Source organism: Oncorhynchus mykiss, chromosome 27 (assembly GCF_057628025.1).
Source record: "Oncorhynchus mykiss isolate SJ-2025 chromosome 27, ASM5762802v1, whole genome shotgun sequence".
Lineage (NCBI taxonomy): Eukaryota > Metazoa > Chordata > Actinopteri > Salmoniformes > Salmonidae > Oncorhynchus > Oncorhynchus mykiss.
The window spans coordinates 21,465,780-21,490,048 of record NC_143048.1 but is presented as its reverse complement, the minus strand read 5'-3'; the positions used below and the strand labels follow the sequence as shown (position 1 = coordinate 21,490,048).

Sequence of the window (24,269 nt, the reverse complement as noted above, 5' to 3'; positions counted from 1 at the left end):
TATAAAGGTCTCGTCAAGGCAGTAGTGATTTAATCTGATTCAATCTAAACAATTCAAACATGTAGATACACATGTAGATACACTGCATTTAAAAACAATAAACACAATATGACTTATGTGACTTATATCCATAGTGTGTTACCTTGGGTAGGGCCTCCAGGACCAGAGCAGTCTTGGCTGCCTCTCCATACTGCTGGTAGGCCTCAGCCTTCAGCCTCATCTTCTCAGCCTCAGCCTTCCCTATAGCCTCTATGGAGCAGGCCTCTGCCTCGCCTATCCTCCGGATCTTCTCTGCCTCCGCCTGGGCCATCAGAACCTTCTTCATCCTGAAAGACACAACACACTCGTATCAGAACAAATTGGAAACAAGATTGATTTCCGAAACAAACAATTTGTATGTAATTCATATGCTATTATTGTGTGATTACCATTTAACCTGATCACTTAGTAAATACCGGGACATTTTTGCACTGTTAAATGAAGTGCTACCAATCTATATGTCTTGAAGCATTCCAGACTGCACAAAAGTTGAGTGGAATCACTAGTGAAGGACATAGTTTGTATGTTAAAGATAGGTAAACGTATAATGGGAAATAGACTGTGGATATGTTCTGTTATAATATAAAAGGTGTTCCTACTTCTGTCCCTCAGCCAGCTGCTGCATCTTGTATGCCTCTGCCTCGGCAGGCCTCTTCACCATGGCGATGAGCTCCTTCTCTGTGCGGACAATCTCCTTCTCCTCAATGGTGATCTGCTTCTTCCTCTGAACCACCTCAATCTCTATCTCCTCCAGCCTGATCTTCTGCTGTTCTTTAGCTGCCTGCAGCTCATAGGCCAGCTGAGCTTCCGCTTTCTGGAGGCACAGGGACAGAGAGAGACATGACCATGACGTCCATGTTGAAGCACACAGACAGCGAGACAGGATCATGACTTGGCTGTCTATGTTGATAGAGGAGTTTTAATGTTAAGGTTGGCTGGGGGGAGCATTTGGCTGCTTAGGGCGATATTCAATGTTCATTCCAGGCTCTCTGATCACGTAAGATGTCGCATTACCTAAATTTCTAACGCCTAATGATAATTAAGACTCGGATCGACCAACATCATAGAATAATTTAGTAGACTGGAATTTCTACCACACTGTACTGATTTAACTGGCATTCAAGAGTGGAGCATAAAGTTCATGCAGACCTTGGTGTTGACTTCTTGGTTGAAAGCAGCCTTCTGCAGTTCAAGTTTTCGTTTGGAGTCGGCCATCTTGGTGTCGGCCAGGAACCTGACATCCATCATCTCCTTCTTGCACTCTGCTTCCTGACGAGAGAGTGAGAGAGAATAATATTCATGAGAGAGAGGGTGAGAGGAAAAGGGGAAATTAATAAAATGAGCATACAAACCTCTCAAATGAAAAGTATGTATATTAATACAGACAAACAGAGCCCCAGAAATAACTGCCTGTCACAACTTCCGCCGAAGTTGGTCCCTCTCCTTTTTCGGGTGGTGTTCGGCGGTCGACGTCACCGACCTTCTAGACATTGCTGATCCATTTTTCATTGGTTTTGTCTTGTCTTCCATCACACGTTATTTACTGTTGTGCCTCGTCTCTTACAAAAGCTTTCCAGAACATGCAAACTGATTTTATACTGTTCAACATACCTTGTGTCAATTGAAGCTTATCCTCAATACTGACAAAACTAAACTAATGGTGTTTTCTAATGCAAGAAATAGACCTCAACCTTTCACCTATTACTACTACCTGTCAGGGCAAGGAGATTGAGGTTGTAACCTCATATAAATATCTTGGAATTTTAATTGATGACGGCCTCTTTTAAATTGCATATTCAACAACTTACAAAAAAATTGAAGCTGAAATTGGGATTTTATTTTAGGAATAAGGCCTGTTTTTCTTTTGAAGCCAGAAGGAGGCTAGTATCAGCTACATGTATGCCGTTACTGGATATTTTATATATGACTGCTTCCGCTCAGTGTTTGAGATCAATTGACACTCTTTACCATGGCACTTTGAGATTTATTTTAAACTGCAAAACCCTTACGCACCACTGCACTTTGTATACCAGGGTTGGCTGGCCTTCTCTAGTCACTCGTAGGCTCAGTCACTGGTATACTTTTTACAAAGCCATTTTGGGTTTATTACCTTTTTATTTGTGCATTTTTATTGTTCAGAAATGTGGTGGGTACTCTCTTCGTTCACTGGACTTTATCCTGCTAAGTGTTCCAAATGTCCGAACTGAATTTGGTAAAAGGGCTTTTATGTACTCTGCGCCATCGTCTTGGAACACCTTACAAAATACTTTTAAACTGGAAGAACTTGACCCGATTGGTGTTTTTAAATCACTGATGAAGGATTTTGAGGCTGATTCCTCAAAATGTTTTTAATTTGCTGTTTTATACTCTTGTGAATTCAATGGTTTTTACTAGATTACTTGTAGTTCTTCATGATGTCTGTCTGTCATTTTTTTGTAATGACTTGGTGCTGCCTATCTTGGCCAGGGCGCTCTTGAAAAATAGATTTTAATCTCAATGAGCCCTTCCTGGTTAAATAAAGGTTAAATAAAAGAAAACACCTGGTTTCAATCCCATCAATTACATGTTGTGTATTTAACCCTCTGTTACCCCTCATGTCTTTGTTGGTGATTGTTTGTTGTATGTTTTGTGCAAGTCATGTTCTGGTATGTGACGGGTTTTCTACCCTTTTTATATTATTTTTGTATATATTGGTTTTCTGAGTTTTTTAGCATTTATTAAACTGCTCCATTTATACCAAGTTCACACATCTGTGCCTGACTTCCCAGCCACCAGCACACACTCATTACTCCGCCCTCTGGAATGAATCAAGTTCATTGAATCTTACTCTTATCCCAGCATCCCTTTCTGCCTCTGCCACACCGATGTCTGCATCCCTCTGAACTGCTGCTGTCTGAGTTTTCCCCAGGGAGCTCAGGTAGTCCAGTTTATCATAGACATCCTACAACACACCCACACACACACACACACACAAGCTCAGATTACAACACACAACCTGAGACACTTGAGGGAACAAAAATGTCAATAAAATGTCCAACAACATGTGATAACATCTAATTGATTGTAGCCCTTGCAGTGAAGAGCTGATAATTAAAAGTGGATCTCATTGATGGGGACTGTGACAGTCTAGGCTAATTCACAGCTATTAGAACTACTACCAGTCCACAGTCAATCATAATCAACAACGGTGAAGACTAGTTAATTGGAGTCGCCTCCCAATCAACATCATCCATTAAATTCCATAGGAAAACAAGCACCAATACCATGGAATGGAAAATATATATATATTTTTAAAGTCACACGATAAACACAGCAAAGACAAAAACAACAACATTCGAAATATAAAAAAGGTGTGTTTAACTGCCTTTACCCTCCACTCTTCATGACACCCCCAACAGACTCACCTTGATAGTGAAGCTGAGGATCTCGATGCCCATCCTGCCCACGTCGGGAGCTGCCACCTCCCTTACCAGCTGGGCAAACTTGTCCCTGTCCTGGTAGATTTGCTCCACTGTCAGTGTGCCTGTGGAGAGGGGAGAGCAGCAGAGCCCGTCAGTGTCTCTACAACACTGGATATAGACCCACTTCACTTACTGACTACTTTATTAAAGCTATCCCACATGGTTGTCAAATAATCACTGAAATTCATGGGTATTTACAAAGACAAAATGCATTGTTAAAAGCACAGATCTATAAAGTCGTCATCATCATATAGTAAAACATGATAAAAATCTCATAATACAGAACACATAATGTTTACTTTTCAATAGTGCAGTCTATATATTCTTGGATTTCATGTTTGTGGTTTTAGAAGTTACCAATGGTGGAAAAAGTACCCAACTGCCATACTTGAGTAAAAGTAAAGATACCTTAATCGAAAATGACAAGTAAAAGTCACCCAGTAAAATTTTACTTGAGTAAAAGTCTAAGTATTTGGTTTAAAATATACTTAAATATCAAAAGTAAAAGTATAAATCATTTAAAATTCCTTAAATTAAGCAAACTGGATGGCACCCTTTGTTTTTTAATTTACAGAAAACCAAGGGCACACTACAACATTCAGATATCATTTACTAGTGACGGGCATTCCGGCTCTTTTCAGTGAGCTGGCTCGTTCGGCTCGGCTCAGCTCACCAAAAAGAGCTGGCTCTTTTGGCTCCCAAATAGCCCTTTAAAAAAATATATGTTTTGTATTTTTTCAAGTCAAACAGTTTGAGATACTATGACTATGATTGGTGTTAAAACAAGTCTAATTAAATTAAATCATACTCTACCTTAACCACAACGTATTTAAAAATGCATTGATTTGTTATGGAAAAGAATGCTATTAAACATTTTTGGATTTAAAGTATACATTTTGTATGTATATAAACAAAGTGCATATAAATCTAATCATTCAAAACGAACAGTATAATAGAATATTGCACCATATCAAAGAAAAATAAATAACAATTTGCAGAACTGCAGCATCCCACAATGTAAAAAAAGATGCTATTACATGTGCATTTAAAGTTTAACTTTTTTAATGTATATAAACAAAGTGCATATAAATGTAACAAACAGATGCATTGACAATAGCCAGGGTAGAGATGATGGCATCATTTGACTAAGAAACCGCTTCAACATATAAAATGTTGAATTCCAAGTTGTAGTGCAGTCTTGTTTAGGCCTCAGCTCAGGCTTCCCCATCTGGCATTCAATGAAGTGAAAGTAAACGACATGTAAGAAGTGGTTACCCTTGACGTCCAGCACTCAGTGCAGTAGCTTTTTGGATTCTTTCCTGCACTGAAGCCTGTGTGCTCTCGTACAGTTGTGGAATAAGTGATTTTTAACGAGTTTTCCTGCTTGGAATTGTGTACATTGGATTTAGACTACTGCTATAATTTCTAAAACCTCTGTCATCCACGATCAAAAATGCCTGGAAATCGGTGGCAATCATTTTAGCCAATGCAATATCAATTTGGCCTTGTTTTGCTACGGACATAGACTTTGGCATAAACTGGTCCATAGAAGACTGCGTTGCTGTGGGTCGCGGAGTAGGCCTACTTAACTGAGTGGATACATCTCCACGTGTGGAAATGGCAAATTCTACACTGTGTTCTAAAATTGTCTACATGATTAAAATGCATCTAAATGCTACTGTGCTTCCGATCCATTTTCCAGCTGTTGTTTTCACAGCTGTCCTTCCTCGCTCTCCTCGACTGCTAAGTGTGTGACTGAGTGAGTTGGCTTGGCCCTCCCTCACGCATCTTTGGTTCATTGGTTGACACTGCGTGTCTGATTATTTATATTGTAGGTAAAGAATCCAAGCAGTACATCTCTCCACAATAGTGTAAAATCTTCATAAATGTGTTCAATTATAAATCTGCTGATATCTTGCCACAGTTTTCTTACATGAATACAATGCCAAAAAAGATGCAACACTGTTACTGGGTGGTCATTACAAAAGGAGCAATTTGAGTTGATGTTTTCCTTAAACTTCTTCATATAGTGGTTGGCAGGATAATATTTATGAATAATTTTAAAGGAAACTTCCTTAATTTTGTTAACAAGTAGGTATGTGTGTGGCAACATCCAAACTTTTTTCCAACCGATATTATCAATAAATTAAATTCCAATAAGGCATGACATACAACATCCTGCTGAAACAAGGTTCGTATAGCTCTGTTGTTGAATGGACCAAAAGAGAAACAAATCTTTCCTACTGATGAGTCAACAGGGTCAAAGGAAGGTAGGCTCTGAGGGTCAGGTCTTTCCTACTGATGAGTCAACAGGGTCAACAGAAGGTAGGCTCTGAGGGTCAGGTCTTGACATGTTCCTGAATAATAAAGCAACACCTGGGGGAATGGCATCTAAAACAATTGCAAAATCTTTAGGTGTTACAGGGACCTTGTAAAGTGATAAGAATTCCTTACAACTGAGTAAAATACCCTCTGCATTTACCAGTTGGCTCACCAATAGGATATTATTTCGGAACCAAAAAATAAATAAAAGAAAAAATATGCTTATAAATTAAGGACCATGACAAGAAAACCTGCCGGTGAAAAGCAGAAACTTTCACTGAAACTTTGTCAATATTATAATTGCAAACCAACATGAAGTTAAGGCCACCAAAAGTAGAGAAGACATGATGAGGAATAAAATTCCACATAGAAGTGGGGATTCTTAGGGATTGTTTTATCCAATTGATCTTAAGTATTATTTAAGGTAATAAAGTCCAGAAAATTCAGCCCATCATTCTCATAAGTGTTCATTACAACAGTTTTCATAATGTAATGGGTACGGTTTCTGCACAGAAAGTTGAAAAGCATCTGGTCTATTGCCTTGCTTATTTTACTGTCAAGATAAATAGATAGAGCGCCATATGTTAGTCTAGAGAGACCTTCAGCCTTGGTTATTAGGACTTCCCTTTAAATATATATATATATATATATATATATATATATATATATTTTTTTTTTTTAAATAAGAGCATTAAAATCTAGTAAGCCTCTAGACTTCTGATCCTTTGTAATGGTTATGCCTAAATATGTAAGTTCTTCTTTTACTGAAATACTATAATATGAAGGTGTCACACAATCTTTGACAGCCATGAGTTCACATTTATTAATGTTAAGATATAGACCAGACGCTTTGGAAAAGGATTGTATCACATTGATCGATATGGGAATTTGGTTAGCATCTTTCATAAAAAAGTGTAGTATCGTCAGCCAGCTTGCTTATAATAATTTCTTTGCCAGCTATGGAAATACCTTGTACCTATTATTTAAAGAATTTGTAAAAGTTGGGTGATTAATAAAAACAGGTACGGAGAGATAGGACAACCTTGCCTAATTCCTCTCTAACTCAAATCTAGGTGAGGTGCCATATTTCAATTTGATAGAGCTGTTACCATTTGTATAGAGAGTCATAATAGCCTTAAAGAAAAATCCCCAAAGCCAAGTCTCTCAAGGGAGTGGAGGAGGAACTGACGCTCTACTGTGTCAAATGCTTTAAAAAAATCTAAAAAATAATATGAAGCTATCCTCGGTTATTAGGTCTGAGTAGTCAAGTATGTCTAATATTAGTCTGACATTGTTAGAAATATGTCTGTTCCTCATAAAGCCAGACTGCAAGTAGTAAGGCTAATATCTTATAGTCATTATTAAGAAGACAAATTGGACGCCAGTTATCGATGAGCAGCACTTCTTGTTTAGGCGTAGGTATCAGTGTTATTAACCCCTGACTCATTGTAGGGGGGAGAACATTATTTTTAATACTCTCTAAAAAAAGACTTCAAATAGGAAGGGAGCTACTTGTTCAAAAAATCATTTGTCAAATTCTGATGTAATTCCATCAACACCTGGTGATTTATTGTTCTGTAGATGTTTGATAGACTCTATAATCTCTTCAACTTTGATGGGTTCATCACACTGTTTAGATTATATGTCACTGATAGTGACATACTGTATAATCTATATGTCACTGAATAAACATTATTCAGTTAGTCAAAAAACATATCTGTCGATTCCTGACAGTACATAGAGCTATACAATTTTCTGTAAACATTGCTACAGTATTTAGAGATTCATTTTTGGTCATCTGTAATAACACCATCAATGTTTAACGTATGGATAGTGTTATTTGTAGAGTGACATTTCTCAAGTCTAAAGAAATGGGATGAATTCTGTTCTCCCTCCTCAATCCATTTTTCCCTAGATCTAATAAAGGCTCCTTCTGCTTTTAATTTATATATATTATCCAGTTTATTTTGTAACTCAATCAGTTCCATCGTCTCCTCCCCCGAGAGGCTGGCTGGGGACCTCTAAGAAAGGGAAGATATCTTAATGATCACCTTTTCCTCCTCAACTCTTCTGGTCTTAGCAAGATTACTACCATATTTTCTAAGGTATTTGGACACCTCAAATTTAAAGAGCTCCCAGTTCTTGCAATAAGAATTTTCTCCACAAGCCCTTTCCCAAAAGTGTGAAAGCGGATCTTTAACCTCAAACTTAACTATATCATTATTTAATAATGAGCTATTTTGCTTCCAGTAGAAAGCTCTACCAAGGTTAGTATCAGGGGTAAATATTTTGATATCAATGTAAATGGTCCTATGGTCTGTGAGGGGAGTAGTACAAATATTTGTAGTAACACACTCACTATCAATACATTTGGATATAAGCCAAAAATCTATTCTGGGTTGTCTGGAACCTGTTTTGTTACTCCAAGTGAATGATCTATCGGCCAGAAACCTCTCTCCCCATATATCAGTAAGATGAAACGTTTCCATAAAAAGCATTAAACCCAAATTCTGATTGGTTGGCCTACCTGGAGACCATCTATCAGTTTAATTATCTATAGAAATGTTAAGGTATCCTCCTATCAATAATAATGAATTTGGAAATTTAGATAACCAATTAAGTATATGTTACTCTATAGATTCAAGCAACTCATCATTCTCATGTTTGGTGTTGTACCCGTAGAAGTTTACAGTAATGAGCATAATGTCACAACTGATCACAAGACAAATAAAGTGACCAAAGGGGTATAATATAACTAAAGTTATTTTTCATTGTAGTGACACCAACGGAGCATTCAGATCCATGGGAAAGCCAAATATCGTTGCCCCCTCTGTGACCTCCAGAAGTTGGCATCAGCAGAAATTGAGTGACTCTTGAGTGACTCTTGAAAAAAGCAAAAATCTGTTCGAAATTGTTTAGCAAATAAAAATAAGGCCTTTTGCTTCACATTGTTTCATAACCATCTAGCATTAAGAGAAACTATAGACAAAGACAAAACAAAGAGTATATACAAGTATAAACTGTAGTAAGATTAGTCAAAAATGTAGGCGCAGTGAACGTAAGGGATAAGGAACCGAGATATGCACCATTTAAGTAAACTTAAAGTGAAAATAGCTTATTCCATAAACTCTGAGCTAGATGTTATCCGGCTTTTGAAATTCAACTCAACTGAAAATTATGTTCAAGACCAAACCAAGGGTTCGAAGAGACTAAAAACCCTCTTTAGTGTAATCAGGAACTATTCTGAGAAATAAAATACAAAATAATTTTTTTTTTAAATTGAAAAAAAAGGGTACCTACTATTTTAAGTGAATATGAAAACTGATCATAAAACAATTTAATAAAAAATGTTTTACATATACATGTTCCTAAGACCTTTTTCACTTGGAAATAAGTATTAATAACTTAATAGAACAATAACTGTGTAATGTCAGAGCAGACCTGTATGCCCTTTAAAACAGTATCTTAGTTACTGTATACATAAATAATAAATACAACTTTCAGTCTTTTTCGTAAGTTTGTAAACAAAATAGGCCTTCTGGTCATACAAGAACAAACTAATAAATTGAAGTAACTGAGTATTCCGAAAAATAGTCACCTGATGCTTGTTAGGTAAAGTTAAACAATACAAGATAAATGAGAATACCATGGTCAAAACCATCAGTCTGTTCCTTCTGGTGAGATTTTAGGGAGGAATATGGATTTCTGAACCGTTGATGAAGCCTCGTCCTCCGATGAAGTAAGCAGCATTTCCCTAATTTCGTGCTTTCTTGATCGTTGGCCACAATTTGTTCCTTCTTTCTATGTCCTCCGGGCTGAGATGTTCGGCGAAACGCATACCATGGCTCTGAAGGAAGGTGTTTTTCCTAACAGCTTTCCAGACAGCATCCCTGTAGAATCTGACAGTGAAGAGGATGATGATACCCCTCGGTCTTGAATCGTTTTGCTGTTGCTTCTTGCCGAGGCGATGCACAACATCGGTGGTATCACCAACTTTATTTTTCTCTGCAGGCATAACTTCTTGGCAGATGCGGATAGCCTCTCCTCGCACATCCTCATTCTCCACCTCTGGCACGCCGTAGTCTCAGGTTCCATCTTCTTGTGTATTGTTCCAGATCAGTGAGACGTCTATGCTGCCCTCCCAAGCAATAAGGCAGTAACAGCTCATAGAGCGGAACTGAGAAAAATGTCTTCAAAGTTTTTTTTAATTGTCCAGCCAAATGAATTCTAGGGTGATTATTGGAGAAGTAATTATCTGTTGCCTTACTATGAGTAAATTTTTTATTAATGTTGACCCTGACCCTTAAACGGCAGTTACTGCCTTCTTCCTTGGCATGATACGTTATAAATTGCAGGGTAATACCTAAGCAAAGAGCCGGATCTGCCATTTTCATTTGAAAGTTTACTATACTTCTCATTTATGCTATTAATACAAGAGCAGTGTAATTACTGACAGTGTAACAGAGTTGAAACTGCATCCTTTGTGTCTTCCACTAAGATACCAGTTACATTTACTTAGAGATGTAGGTTCTGCATCAGTCACATTACATACCGTGTTTGACAAGTAGCCCATGTCTTGTTATAAGAATAAATTTGAAATGCAGCATTGCAATTGTTTGAATTACATGAAATGATTACCTGTCTTTTAATATATAATGATGGAACATGATAGAAGTATGATGTAGGGTAATACAAATGATAAAAAATGACCATGAGTTTGCTAATAAAAAATATATATTTATTTTTTCAAATGACACTTTTGAATGAATAAATAACAGCTTTAAGAATACATTGTAAACATATTTACATGTTCATAATAGGACCCAAATTACATTTAGCTTCAATTGATAAAAATGAAATGTAACTTCAGCATTTTAAGTAAAACTTCTTCAGTGCTCTTCCATATCACTCCTCATCAATGCTGTTCACAGCCAAGGCATTCCAGAACTGCCTTCGATTTGCAGGCATCAGAGGACACATTTTGGTGATTATGTCCATCTTCTTGGACTCTATGTGTACGTAGTGTCGAGGGTGTCTCGTGACTTTCTTCATGATGAAGTCAAGCTCCAAAGTCCTTTTCTTCATGGGAGACTTTGTAGAAGAGGCTCCTGGATCCACACCTCAACTGGATCTCAGCCATCTCTTCCAGCTTTGGTGCTGCTGCCTTCTTCAGCTTGACGATGGAATTGCCAGCTTTCCATGATAGGATGTTTTCCTTTTTCATTTCGACCACCTCCACCTTGCCTAAATTGGAAGTAGCGACCACATAGAGGAAGTCCCTGAAGTCGTACACAACACCTCTGGGTCGAGCTTTCATTTCCTGTTCCATGAAAGTGTGTCCTGGCTCGAAGAACTTGAGGGTGATGTCCTGCATCAAAGTTGAGTCAGCATTGACAACACTCCCCAGTGATGTTAGGAGGCACCAGTTTTTGTTTTGAGAAGTACAGTTATCCACCCAATACACTGCATGCTTGACATCTCTCTCCCTCTCCAGTGCTGTTACGTTCATGTTCAATTTGCTCGCTGGAGCCTTCTTTCCCCTCTGATCCTTTGGTGGAATCAGTTTGGTGGTGATTGACTTGCCCATCATTGTGACAGTCATTTTTGGGGTGGTAGCCCAATGTAAAAAGAAACACTTTGCACACCTGTTGTGCAGAACCGCTCTGGTTTGGAAGATGGTACAGAAACGACTTGCAGCGTCGACTGTCAGCACCAACAGTGATATTTTTCTTAGATTGCTGTACCACCATGTGGAAGATCCATGTCCTCTTCTCCCATATTTACTTTCGCCTACCCTCTGAAATATTCTGAGTACATTGCCTATTACATTTCGGACCACATGGCTTACCAATTTGTGGAATCTTGGATTTCTTGTTTGATAGGCTGAAGGTGGATGATAATCTTCATCATTGGCAATTGATGTCTCATCTGATAGACTGATGTTTAAGGAGTCAGAGACCACCCACTGGTTCTCTATTTCTTCAAACAGTGTTGACACCGAATTCAGTTATAGATCACAAATCTTTGTTGGAATGTGGCCCTCAAACTCAACTGAAATAAATCGAGCAAATAATCAGGAACATGCATCCTAATGATTCTATTCTGTCATGGATGATAATAATTACTGACATTTTGTGGTGTGCAAACGTTTGATCATAATCCTTTTCAGTTATTCTATAATACAGGATATAAAATGTCGATTTTATTTTGTGCAAACATTAGAATAAATTCACTGTCATACATCAGTTCATCTATTAATTTCATATCTGCTCCCATTTGTATTTACAAATACAAAAAAATTGCATGGATGGACATTGACAGGAATAAAACCTAGTATTGACGTGGTTGTACTGTCCTAATGCACCCTCACGTGGCAACTTTGATCCGCACAGATACTTATTATCTAGACCACAGGGATTGGTGGAAGTCATGCAAAACTGTTTTTTCTGCATTCATGTAATGATGGCACTGAAGCAGACACATTGAGCACACATTTGGCATGTCAAAGCTTGTTGTACTAATTACATATGCCACCAACAAAGGTGATGGATACAATTTGGGATTTTAACTTTCCTGACTGGGACAGTCACACAATACTGGAATATAAAAGAAAACCAGAAACGAGTGTGCATGGCTTTTGACAATTCAGTATGGGGTGCACGTCCAACTGGGGTGCACATCCAACTGACTGTCGGTGTGTATGGTGTAACGTTACGGATTCGAATAACCCATGGAATGTCACAATACAACTAGGGATTATATTAATTCTAGGTATAATAGATTGAAGCTAGTATAAACTGCTGATAATCTCTTATGGGAGCATGTAGCACAAATCTATTGCTTCATGCTAATGCTAGCTAGGTTGGTTTTGACGTTTTGGAAGGGGCGTGTCAGTTTTAGCTAGATGGCTGTCACTGGCTAGAAATAGTGTATAAGGTGTACTGATTCAAAGAAACCATCAGATGAAATTTCAGAATATAAATTCATTAAACAGCTAATAGATTGAAGTTAGTATCAATTGCAGATCTCCTCTTATGAGAGCAGGTAGCATTGTTAATCTATGCTCGCTAGCTAGTTAGCTAGTTTATCTTGCTAGCTAGCTAATTTATTTTGATCTCAGATCTACTTAGCTAGCTAGTTATTACCAGTATCTGGATGTCAGCGTTTCAGAGCAAGTTCAACCATCATTTTCCCCCGGGAATGCTGTGCCCTGGTGTTGTATCCCTAGATTAGTAAAGTATGTGTTTGTAGCTGTCAGTCATTGATGCAATCAAACCTTTATGACACTATCAGAATATAATGATATGATACCAAGCGAAAACGCAGTAACTGCAGCCAAGGGCAGGTTGAAATCAAGCTAAAACCTTGGTTTCACAGTAACTTTTTGTCATTAGTGCCAATATGACCCCCATTTTCTCCAAAACACAATAGAGGCAGGATACTTGTCCACATGATTAAGCATGCATTTAACGTAACAAAAATTACTTTAACCTCTCTAGGGTAGGGGGCAGCATTCGGAATTTTGGATGAAAAGCATGCCCAAATTAAACGGCCTGCTACTCGGGCCCAGAAGATATGATATGCATATAACTGGATTTTGATAGAAAACAATCTAAAGTTTCCAAAACTGTTAAAACAGTGTCTGTGAGTATAACAGAACTGATTTAGCAGGTGAAAACCTGAGAAAAATCCATTCAGGAAGTAGTTTTTTTTGTGGTTTTGTAGTTTTCTATTCAATGCCATTACAGTATCCATTGACTTAGGACTCCATTTGCAGTTCCTATGCCTCCCACTAGATGTCAACAGTCTTTAGAAATCGTTTCAGGCTTGTATTCTTATGAGGGAGTAAGACCAGTCTGAACGAGTGGACCCTAACGTGACGCAGAGTTTTTTCAGGCGCATGTGCATTTCTTGTTTATCTTTTATATTGACAACATTATTGTCCGGTTGAAATATTAGATAATTTAGGCTAAAAAACAACCTGAGGATTGAATATAAACATCGTTTGACATGTTTCTATGAACTTTACGGATACAATTTGGATTTTTTGTCTGTTTTGACTGAGTTTGAACCTGTGGATTACTGAAGAAAACGCGCTAACAAAACTGAGGTTTTTGGATATAAAGAGACTTCATCGAACAAAAGGAACATTTATTGAATAAATGAATGTCTTCTGATTGCCACCATATGAAGATCATCAAAGGTATGGGATTCATTTTATCTCTATTTCTGAGTTTTGTAACGCTTCTGCTTGGCTGGTTACTGTTTGTAATAATTTGTCAACTGGGCTATGTTTTGGGCTATGTATGTTCTGGGCTAGGTATGCTTTCGCCGAAAAGCATTTTATAAATATGACACTGTGGTTGGTTTAACAAGAAGTTAATCTTTAAACCTATGTAAAATATGTTTTGTATTCTGAATTTTTATAATGAGCATTTCTGTAATTGAATTTGGCGCTCTGCAACCTCACTGGATGTTGGCCAGATGGGACGCTAGCGTCCCACATACCCTAGAGAGGTTAACTCATTTTCGACCAAATGAGCAGTTACTGCCTTTTTGCTTTGGAGGGCAGTATGGTAGACATTGTTATTCTTTCCCACACTTTTTTCAACTTTTGCCACTCATTTTCACATCTTTGATTTCACCACATGCTAACTCGTCTTATTCAAGCCTTCGATAACTATGGTGTTCGCGCCTACCATTTTCTCAATGGCGTCAGACCTTGGAGTTGATGAGTAAGGAAAGGGTAGCCACGATGTCAGAGTTCATGTTGGGTTTTTTGGAGGGTGGAGGTTTGCACAGAGTAACCGGTAAAGAGGGGAATTTGTCATCTTCAACAGCATGATATTATCCATAGGGCAAGCGTAGTTATGGCAGTTGTCTATAAGCACGTTTCTCTCTTGTTGATTAGCAATAGAACAGTTAGCTCCTTCCTTTCTTTTTTTGTCACGACTTCGCATGGACATGCTGAAATAAATGATCAAATTCTTATTCCAGTCACAGGAAAGTTCTTATATCTTGAACAAATAAAAACAGTAATAGTAATGACTGTAAACGTGTTTTTTTTTCACAATCTTTCTGAAATTTGGTGCGGAGCGCGGTCAAAAGCGTCTGTTCAAGCCACCGTCTTGGCCTCCCCCCCTCCGGGAGATGGTTCTCCCAGATGCAATGTTAGTTTTCAAGTTGCTAGATACTGCCTGTCTGGATGGTAAGGAGAAACAGTTGGCTTTGAATGTTTGTAAAGTGCTGACTTTTGCGTCAATGAAGTCGGCACTAAAAATAATTTTGGGTGAAAAGACGTCTGTGGCGCCAATAACAGATGGAATGCAAGTGAGTGAAGCAGCATATTACACTGGTCAGCAGAGAAAAGGCGCCAAAAAGTAACGTTCTCAAGACAACCTGACGAGGGCGCCATTGCTCGGCACAAATCCACTGGACAGATGGAAGGAGATCAAAATTTGTTATTTGTCAAAGCAATTACCATTGGGTTAATGACTGTCATAAAAATGAACAAGTTAAAATAACAGAGGAAAAAGTAAACAGAGAGAGCAGTGTAACATTACACTGTTTTCAAACCAATCTGCTTCTGAGATCTTTATAGTTGAATCCTTAGGATCTGCTGTGATTGATACTGCATGTACACGCACAGTGTGTGGTGCTAAATGGCTTGATAGCTATGTCAGTGAACTAAATATAAAATAAGTACACAATATGATTGACACACCAAGCAACAGAGCTTTCAAATTTGGAGATGGGAGAATCGTCCATTCTACCGAAAGTTAAGATACCTGCAACAATTGGTCAGATTAAGTGTCACATTGAAACAGAGGTGGTCACTACAGATATCCCCTTACTATTAAGCAAAGCTTCCTTAAAGAAGGCAGAGGCTGTACTAGACATAAAAAATTACAAGGCAGTGATGTTTAAACAACCAGTGACCCTTGAACTTACTACCTCAGGCCACTATTGTGTAAACATTTTAGACAAAGACGTCACACAGAGCGCTAGGAGATTCTGACACTCACAGAGAACATGAACACAAACGAAAAACAAAGTATTGTTAAACAGTTTGGACATGCTACAGTTGACAGACGTCAGAAATTACTCAGCAGTTCTGGGAATAATGAGAGTATTTCCATTCTACAGCAGATAGTTAACAGTTGTGAGACATGTCAGAAATAAAGCAAAGCTAAGCCCAGACTAGCTTTTGGTTTGCCACTGGCTTCCAAGTACAGTCGTGGCCAAAAGTTTTGAGAATGACACAAATATTAATTTTCACAACGTCTGCTGCTTCAGTGTCTTTAGATATGTTTTGTCAGATGTTACTATGGAATACTGAAGTATAATTACAAGCATTTCATAAGTGTCAAAGGCTTTTATTGAAAATTACATGAAGTTGATGCAAAGAGTCAATATTTGCAGTGCTGACCCTTTTTCAGCCCATTCTTGCATAATCAATGCTTGGAGTTTTTCAGAATTTGTGGGGTTTTGTTTGACCACCCGCCTCTTGAGGATTGACCACAAATTCTCAATGGGATTACGGTCTGGGGAGTTTCCTGGCCATGGACCCAAAACATTTATGTTTTGTTCCCCGAGCCACTTAGTTATCACTTTTGCCTTATGGCAAGGTGCTCCATCATGCTGGAAAAGGCATCAAACTGTTCCTGGATGGTTGGGAGAAGTTGCTCTTGGAGGATGTGTTAGTACCATTCTTTATTCATGGCTGTGTTCTTAGGCAAAATTGTGAGTGAGCCCACTCCCTTGGCTGAGAAGCAACCCCACACATGAATGGTCTCAGGATGCTTTAGTGTTGGCATGACACAGGACTGATGTTAGCGCTCACCTCGTCTTCTCCGGACAAGCTTTTTTCCAGATACCCCAAACAATCGGAAAGGGGATTCATCAGAGAAAATGACTTTACCCCAGTCCTCAGCAGTTCAATCCCTGTAACTTTAGCAGAATATCAGTCTGTCCCTGATGTTTTTCCTGGAGAGAAGTGGCTTCTTTGCTGCCCTTCTTGACACCAGGCCATCCTCCAAAAGTCTTCACCTCACTGTGTGCAGATGCACTCACACAAGCCTGCTGCCATTCCTGAGCAAGCTCTGTACTGGTGGTGCCCCGATACCACAGCTGAATAAATTTTAGGAGACGGTCCTGGAGCTAGATGGACTTTCTTGGGCTCCCTGAAGCTTTCTTCACAACAATTGAACCGCTCTCCTTGAAGTTCTTGATGATCCGATAAATGTTTGATTTAGGTGAAATATTACTGGCAGCAATATCTTTGCCTGCGAAGCCCTTTTTGTGCAAAGCAATGATGACGACACGTGTTTTCTTGCAGGTAACCATGGATGACAGAGGAAGATCAATGATTCCAAGCACCACCCTCCTTTTGAAGCTTCCAGTCTGTTATTCGAACTCAATCAGCATGAGAGTGATCTCCAGCCTTGTCAACACTCACACCTGTGCGAGAGAATCACTGACATGTCAGCTGGTCCTTTTGTGGCAGGGCTGAAATGCAGTGGAAATGTTTTTTGGGATTCAGTTCATTTGCATGGCAAAGAGGGACTTTGTAATTAATTGCAATTCATCTGATCACTCTTCATAACATTCTGGAGTTAATGCAAATTGCCATCATACAAACTGAGGCAGCAGACTGTGAAAATTAATGATTGTATCATTCTCAAAACATTTGGCCATGACTGTACAATGAAACAGTGGCTGTAGATCTACATGAGCTAGGACCAAGTGTGTGGTACACCTTCACATAATCAACCACTTCACACACTTCAGTGCTGGAAGCATTGTGAATACAAAGAAATCCAGTGAAATCATCAAGCACTTCATTCATTCCTGGATAAGTGTGCATTGCCCGCCCCAGAAATTGTACAGTGACAATGGAGGAGAATTCAATAATAAAGAAATAAGAGAAATGGCTCAGAAATTCCACATGGAAGTAAAGACAACTGCTGCATACAGTTCATGGAGCAATGGACTTCTGTAGAGACAAACAAACACTCAGAGATTATGCTGAAAGTGAAGCAAGACAATGGATGTGACTGGAAAACAGCCCTAGATTGGCCTTTGATGGCAAAAAACTAAATGCACAATGTTCATAGTTACAGCCCATAGCAACTAGTGTTGGGCAGAACCCTAATCTTCCTTCTGTACTGGTTGACAAGCCACCAGCACTAGAAGGGACCAGTGTGAGTACATAGGTGGGACAGCACCTTTCAGCACTACATGTGGCAAGAAAAGCTTTCACTGAAGCAGTGTTCAGAGAGAATTCCCAGGGCTCTGCATAAACAGCTTCGACCCACCATTGAGAAGTGCAAAACTGGAAACAAAGGGTACTACAAACGAGTTGACTGTCAAGAGTGGAAAGGACCAGGAGTAGTCATTGACCAAGATGATGTCGTGATATTTGTGAGGCTCGGAGGCACCACTGTCAGGGTGCATCACTCAAGATTGCGGAAAGTAAGTGATCAATAAGATGGAGGGGCTGTTGTTGAGAATCAGTCTCCTACTGAAAATGACAAAAAGGACACATTAACAGACACAAGCCTACCAGATGTCGCATCCAAGGATATGGACACTGAAACAGGAAATGGAGCAGAAACCTTCAACCATGACACAGGTAATACTATTGAGCGTTCAAATTGGTAAAACATTCAACAACAGCCATGTGTTAAGACAACATGGTTGTTCCAATCTGAAAACTGGACAAACTGTTAAATACATGAACAGAGAAAGTGGTATTCCACATACAGCAACCGTCCTTGGATGAGCAGGAAAAGCCAAAGGAAAACACCAGAACTGGTACAACTTGCAATACTCTGAACCAGCTACACTTTCTGGTACAACAGGGTCAGCTGACCTGTCACTTGTAGATAATCTCATTATTGAACCAATGGAAAAATCGAGAAAAACAGAATGACATGCAAAATGATGATGTACTTGAAACAAAGGTCATTTAATTCAGCTAAACTAGATGAGCTCAGTAATTGGAGGAAAAATTGAGAGTTTGAGGAAGTCAAAGACATTGGCCTCAACAAGGTGGGTGTGTACCCTTAAAGAATCCTTAACTGGAATAGTGCCAAAAGCACATCTTGTGGCTAGAGGTTTTGAGGAGCTGGCTGCTGAAGAACTCCCAAAAGATTCACCGACATGCTCCTCACTCACTCAGATTGCTGCTGACAGTGATCTGCCAGAAAAAATGGAAACTTCCTTCCATAGACATCAAATCTGCATTTTTGCAGGGAACAGAGCTGTTAAGGGACACATCCGACCTCGCCTGAAGCTAAGCGCGAAGGAACACTGTGGAAATTTAAAAAGTGTGTGTATGACTTGGCAAATGCATCGCTCTACTGCTACAACAAATTCAAGACAACAATGCTAAGTACAGGTGGAAAAATGTCAAGTGGATCCAGCAGTCTTCTGTTGGCTTGATCAAGACTGCAATGTGACTGGAGTACTTGCTTGTCATATTGATGACTTCATCTGGGGTGGCTCACAGACCTTTGCTACAACTGTGATTCCACACCTCAAAGCTGTTTTCCAGGTCGGCCACAAAGGAGCAGCTTGCGGACTGTCTGACTAAAAAGGGAGCATCCGGTCTTGTGCTCCAAAAGGCAATCAGTAATTGAAAGTGGCAGCTTGAGTAATACAATTAAAAACTTTGTCACACAACCCATTTGTAATGGGTAACTTAAATAATACTTGGGACATTTAATTATGTCATTGATGTTTTGTCTTTAAAGAAAAGTGGGAGATTGTTAAGTTCATGTTTTAAGTATCCCTATATTTCTGTTATTACGGTGCTATCATTATTAGTGTGCCTGCGCAGGAGTCTCATTGTTGATGAACCTGGCCTGAGTGCAATGGAAACCATGTATTGTGCTAATACGGTTGTGTAAAAGTTGTTAAACTGGAACCTTGTCATTGTGTCATTTTGAATGAACATGTGTGGGACGCTTAAGTGATAATGCCCGATAATGCCCGAGGAGCCAGTGTTTCATCCTTCCACAAGATATAGTCCCGACAGATATCTAAGGTTGCTACCCAAGCCGGCTGGTCGTTTGTTCTAGCAGTTAGGTTGCCAGAGACGTGACCCAGTCAAGTATTTTTGTTCTGTATCTTTAGACGCAACCCAGTCGTTCGTTCTAAATGTTCCAATGCCATACTGGCTGGCAACATTCTTATACCTTGCTTGCTAGCAAGCAAACTATGGCTAACTTAGTCACGTCAAACAGTTCAGCCAGAATAACAGAAAAGTAGCTGCATTTCCGTTTGTCTAAGCTGTTTTCTAGTGACATTTATTTGGATGCATCCATAACAATGAGCTAATGATGTTCAATTTCGCCTGGCATACAAAATGTGCTCTCTCGCCAGGACACTGCTGTTCAAAGAAGCTAGCCAACACCACAGCTAACACAATCACTTCATACTGAAGCTGGAAAGACAGCAAACTAGCTAAACTTTTTACCTGTTTTCTATTGACATTTATTTGTATACCTGTATATCAATACAAATGATGGCAGTTGATTCATGATTTCGACTGGCTGAGAAAAGCTGCCTGCCCATTATTCTCGTCCTGACACTTTCATTACTATGGAACAGCTCGAGATCGAATTTCAATATTGAAACAATGTTGCAAATGTCAGAGAGACAGACAGCAAGGTTTATACAAATCTCCACTGTTGAGAATATATGCTAGTCTAAAAGAAATTGGCGACAATGTCTAGATGTTTTTTTTATAGTGGATATCAAATGGCTGGGCTGATGTGAGATGGAACAGAGTAAATTGGCATTTCAACGTCATGCATTTAGCCAGTGGTCGCTTGTGGAATAGACACGGGTTAAAACTGCATTCTAGACAATCAACATCCAGGATTAGACTCATTATACAACAGATGAGGTTTAGCCACTGATTTACATCAGCTAACAGAGAACAAAGCTGAAAACAACCAACTGAAATCAACAGATGACCATAATAGACAAAGATCACTTTGGAAAGATTCTCCTTACCTAGAATTGAGCGTAAATGTCCCTCCAAGGTTTGCAAAACCACTCCTTTGATTTCAGGGACGGATTTGCCCAAAAACTGCTCGCAAGCAATTGCCAAAAGATCATGATCTGTCATCACTTTGATCTGGAGAAAGATGAAGGAAAGGGTTAGAAGGACTGTGGCCAGGTTGCATGCGCGAATATGAATCACTGTGCTTTAACTTGATCTATGGCTATAAGTTAGTTTACACAAGGATTTAGTCCTTGGTTTACATGAATGTATTTTGCATACTCGGAACAGAATCTTTCCTGTGACACAAAAAGAGCTTACAGTACATGGAGTAGCTCCTGCAGCAGTGGTAAACTGGTATGCCACAATGAGATATTAAATCAATAACAGTTAGAGTTATAAATAAGTAAGACATACAGTTGAAGTCGGAAGTTTACATTCACCCTAGCCAAACATTTAAACCCTTTTTATTTAACAATTCCTTAAATTTAAACCTAGTAAAAATGTATTGTCTTAGGTCAGATAGGATCACCACTTTATTATAAGAATGTGAAATGTCAAAATAATAGTAGAGAATGATTTATTTCAGCTTTTATTTTTTTCAACACATTCCCAGTGGGTAAGAAGTTTACATACACTCAATTAGTATTTGGTAGCATTTCCTTTAAATCAATTTACTTGGGTCAAACATTTCAGGTAGACTTCCACAAGCTTCCCACAATAAGTTGGGTGAATTTTGGCCCATTCCTCCTGACAGAGATGGTGTAACTGAGTCAGGTTTGTAGGCCTCCTTGCTCACACACACTTTCAGTTCTGCCCACACATTTTCTATAGCATTGAGGTCAGGGATTTGTGATGGCCACTCCAATACCTTGACTTTGTTGTCCTTAAGCCATTTTGTCACAACTTTGGAAGTATGCTTGGGATCATTGTCCATTTGGAAGACCCATTTGCAACCAAGCTTTAACTTCCTGACTGATGTCTTGAGATGATGTGGATATATTGAAGCAACATTTTCCTGCCTCATGACGCCATCTATTTTGTGAAGTGCACCAGTCCCTCCTGCAGCAAAGCACCCCCACAACATGATGCTGCCACACCCGTGCTTCACGGTTGGGATGGTGTTCTTCGGCTTGCAAGCCTCTGCCTTTTTCCTCCAAACATAACGATGGTCATTATGGCCAAACAGTTCTATTTTTGTTTCATCAGACCAGAGGATATTTCTCCAAAAAGTACGATATTTGTCCCCATGTGCAGTTGCAAACCGTAGTCTGGCTTTTTTATGGCGGTTTTTGAGCAGTGGCTTCTTCCTTGCTGAACGGCCTTTCAAGTTATGACGATACAGGACTCGTTTTAATGTGGATATAGATACTTTTGTACCTGTTTCCTCCAGCATCTTCACAAGGTCCTTTGCTGTTGTTCTGGGATTGATTTGCACCTTTTGTACCAAAGTACATTCATCTCTAGGAGACAGAATGCGTCTCCTTCCTGAGCGGTATGGCGGCTGCGTGGTCCCATAGTGTTTATACTTGCATACTATTGTTTGTACAGATGAATGTGGTACCTTCAGGCATTTGGAAATTGCTCCCAAGGATGAACCAGACTTGTGGAGGCCTACAATTTTTTTTCTGATGTCTTGGCTGATTTCTTTAGATTTTCCCATGATGTCAAGCAAAGAGGCACTGAGTTTGAAGATAGACCTTGAAATTCATCCACAGGTACACCGCCTATTGACTCAAATTATGTCAATTAGCCTATCAGAAGCTTCTAAAGCCATGACATCATTTTCTGGAATTTTCCAAGCTATTTAAAGACACAGTCAACTTCATGTATGTAAACTTCTGACCCACTGGAATTGTGACACGGTGAATTATAAGTTAAATAATCTATCTGTAAACAATTGTTGGAAAAATTACTTGTGTCATGCACAAAGTAGACGTCCTAACCGACTTGCCAAAACTATTTTTTGTTAACAAGAAATTTGTGGGGTGGTTGAAAAACGAGTTTCAATGACTCCAACCTAAGTGTATGTAAACCTCCAACTTTAACTGTATTTTCGATACAATTGACAAAATTATACTTTGTCATTGTTTTCACTGACAACGCATTTTGTGAGACAAATGACGGAGGCATGTCATGGTGGTAACTGGTCTCTTTCCAGAATTTTATTTTTTACCTGTGCCACCCCAGTGACAGTGATGGCGACCCCTTCAGCAGTCTCAACATCCTCACACTTAGGTTTGAGTGTCATAATCTCCAGTGTAATCCTGTATGAGGAAAAACAGTATTAAGTAATCCAGACCTTAAAGGGGCAACCTGCAGTTGAAACAATAACACGTTCTCTTCCCACTGTTTGGGTAAAAAACTATGAGATGGGGCTGTAGAAATGCAACAACTGAAATTCATAGAGCTATGGATGTAAGGACCCACCAATCCTGAAGTTAACAGGCAGAGGAGAGAAAAAGCTCTGCATCAGTATTATGGGACAATGTTGTCACTGACAAAACATCTGGAGCAGAAGTAATGGGATAATTTGGAGGCTCAGCTGAAATATCTTCTCTCATCATTGAATAAATATTATTTGGAAGTCACATGAGGAGTTTCACAATGGCGACATTTCAGCCATGGAATATTTCTATAGTGGAATGTTTATTGTTTCTGGAGATGTATTACCTCTATTGCCACACACTTCCTTGACACACGGCCAAAATGACTAAAGACTAGTTACTGGCTATTGAGCAAACCTGCCAAATATAACCTGAAGAAAACCTAAACAAAACATTGCATTGCATGCTTTCATGTAAACCCAGGGGATAATGCCTTACAGTCAGTTAATAAACAGAGGACAGCAGCTAACCTACAGTGAAAAAGGGTAAGAATTGTGCCAAGTGACACACTGGAAAGAAGGCAGAAGAGTGAATGTGTACTGTATTTTAAGAAGGTGAGGCCAAGTGTCCTTTGCAGTGTTTCCATTTGAAACATCCAGAACTCATTAACACAATGTAGGTCAGTAAGTAAAGTGTGGCACAGAATAAAATAGTCTTTCACGCAAGCCACCTGGCTGATTGTCAGGCCGCATATGGGTGTGCTTAGTGAATTATAGGCTATCATTGTGGAAATCTAAGATGTTGGATAACCTGTTGGAGCCGTGTTCATAAATAATAGAGGGTCTCTAAACCTTAGGAAGGCCGTTTATCCAATTGAGTATTTGTACGGAAACGTGTAGGATTATTTAGCCATTGAAGAAATAAAACAAGCCTCCTCCAGGCCATTAGCAAAACAACCCATAACTGCTGATATAATTGTCTTCATCTATCAGTCTATGCCATCATCAACGGTCTCACCTTTGAATGTCAGTGATGAGCCACCAGGCCCAGGCCCAGCCCCCCACCATGTAGGTCTTCTCATCTGAGCCACAACAGGCACCTGAGAAA

The 24,269-nt window shown here is 39.2% G+C and overlaps 1 protein-coding gene across 1 annotated transcript in view; it reads right to left on the bottom strand.

Annotated features, from left to right (window-relative positions):
* The window catches only part of LOC110507733 (flotillin-2), a 39,710-nt gene that overhangs the window by 8,510 nt on the left and 6,931 nt on the right, over window positions 1-24,269 (bottom strand). The window contains exons 2-9 of the mRNA XM_021587936.3: window positions 24,180-24,261; window positions 23,012-23,102; window positions 20,847-20,970; window positions 3,444-3,562; window positions 2,867-2,980; window positions 1,189-1,308; window positions 639-853; window positions 143-326 (exon numbers count right to left, since the gene is read on the bottom strand). Of these exons, the coding sequence (XP_021443611.2) occupies window positions 143-326; window positions 639-853; window positions 1,189-1,308; window positions 2,867-2,980; window positions 3,444-3,562; window positions 20,847-20,970; window positions 23,012-23,102; window positions 24,180-24,261 (1,049 nt within the window). The remainder of the gene's footprint in view (window positions 1-142; window positions 327-638; window positions 854-1,188; window positions 1,309-2,866; window positions 2,981-3,443; window positions 3,563-20,846; window positions 20,971-23,011; window positions 23,103-24,179; window positions 24,262-24,269) is intronic.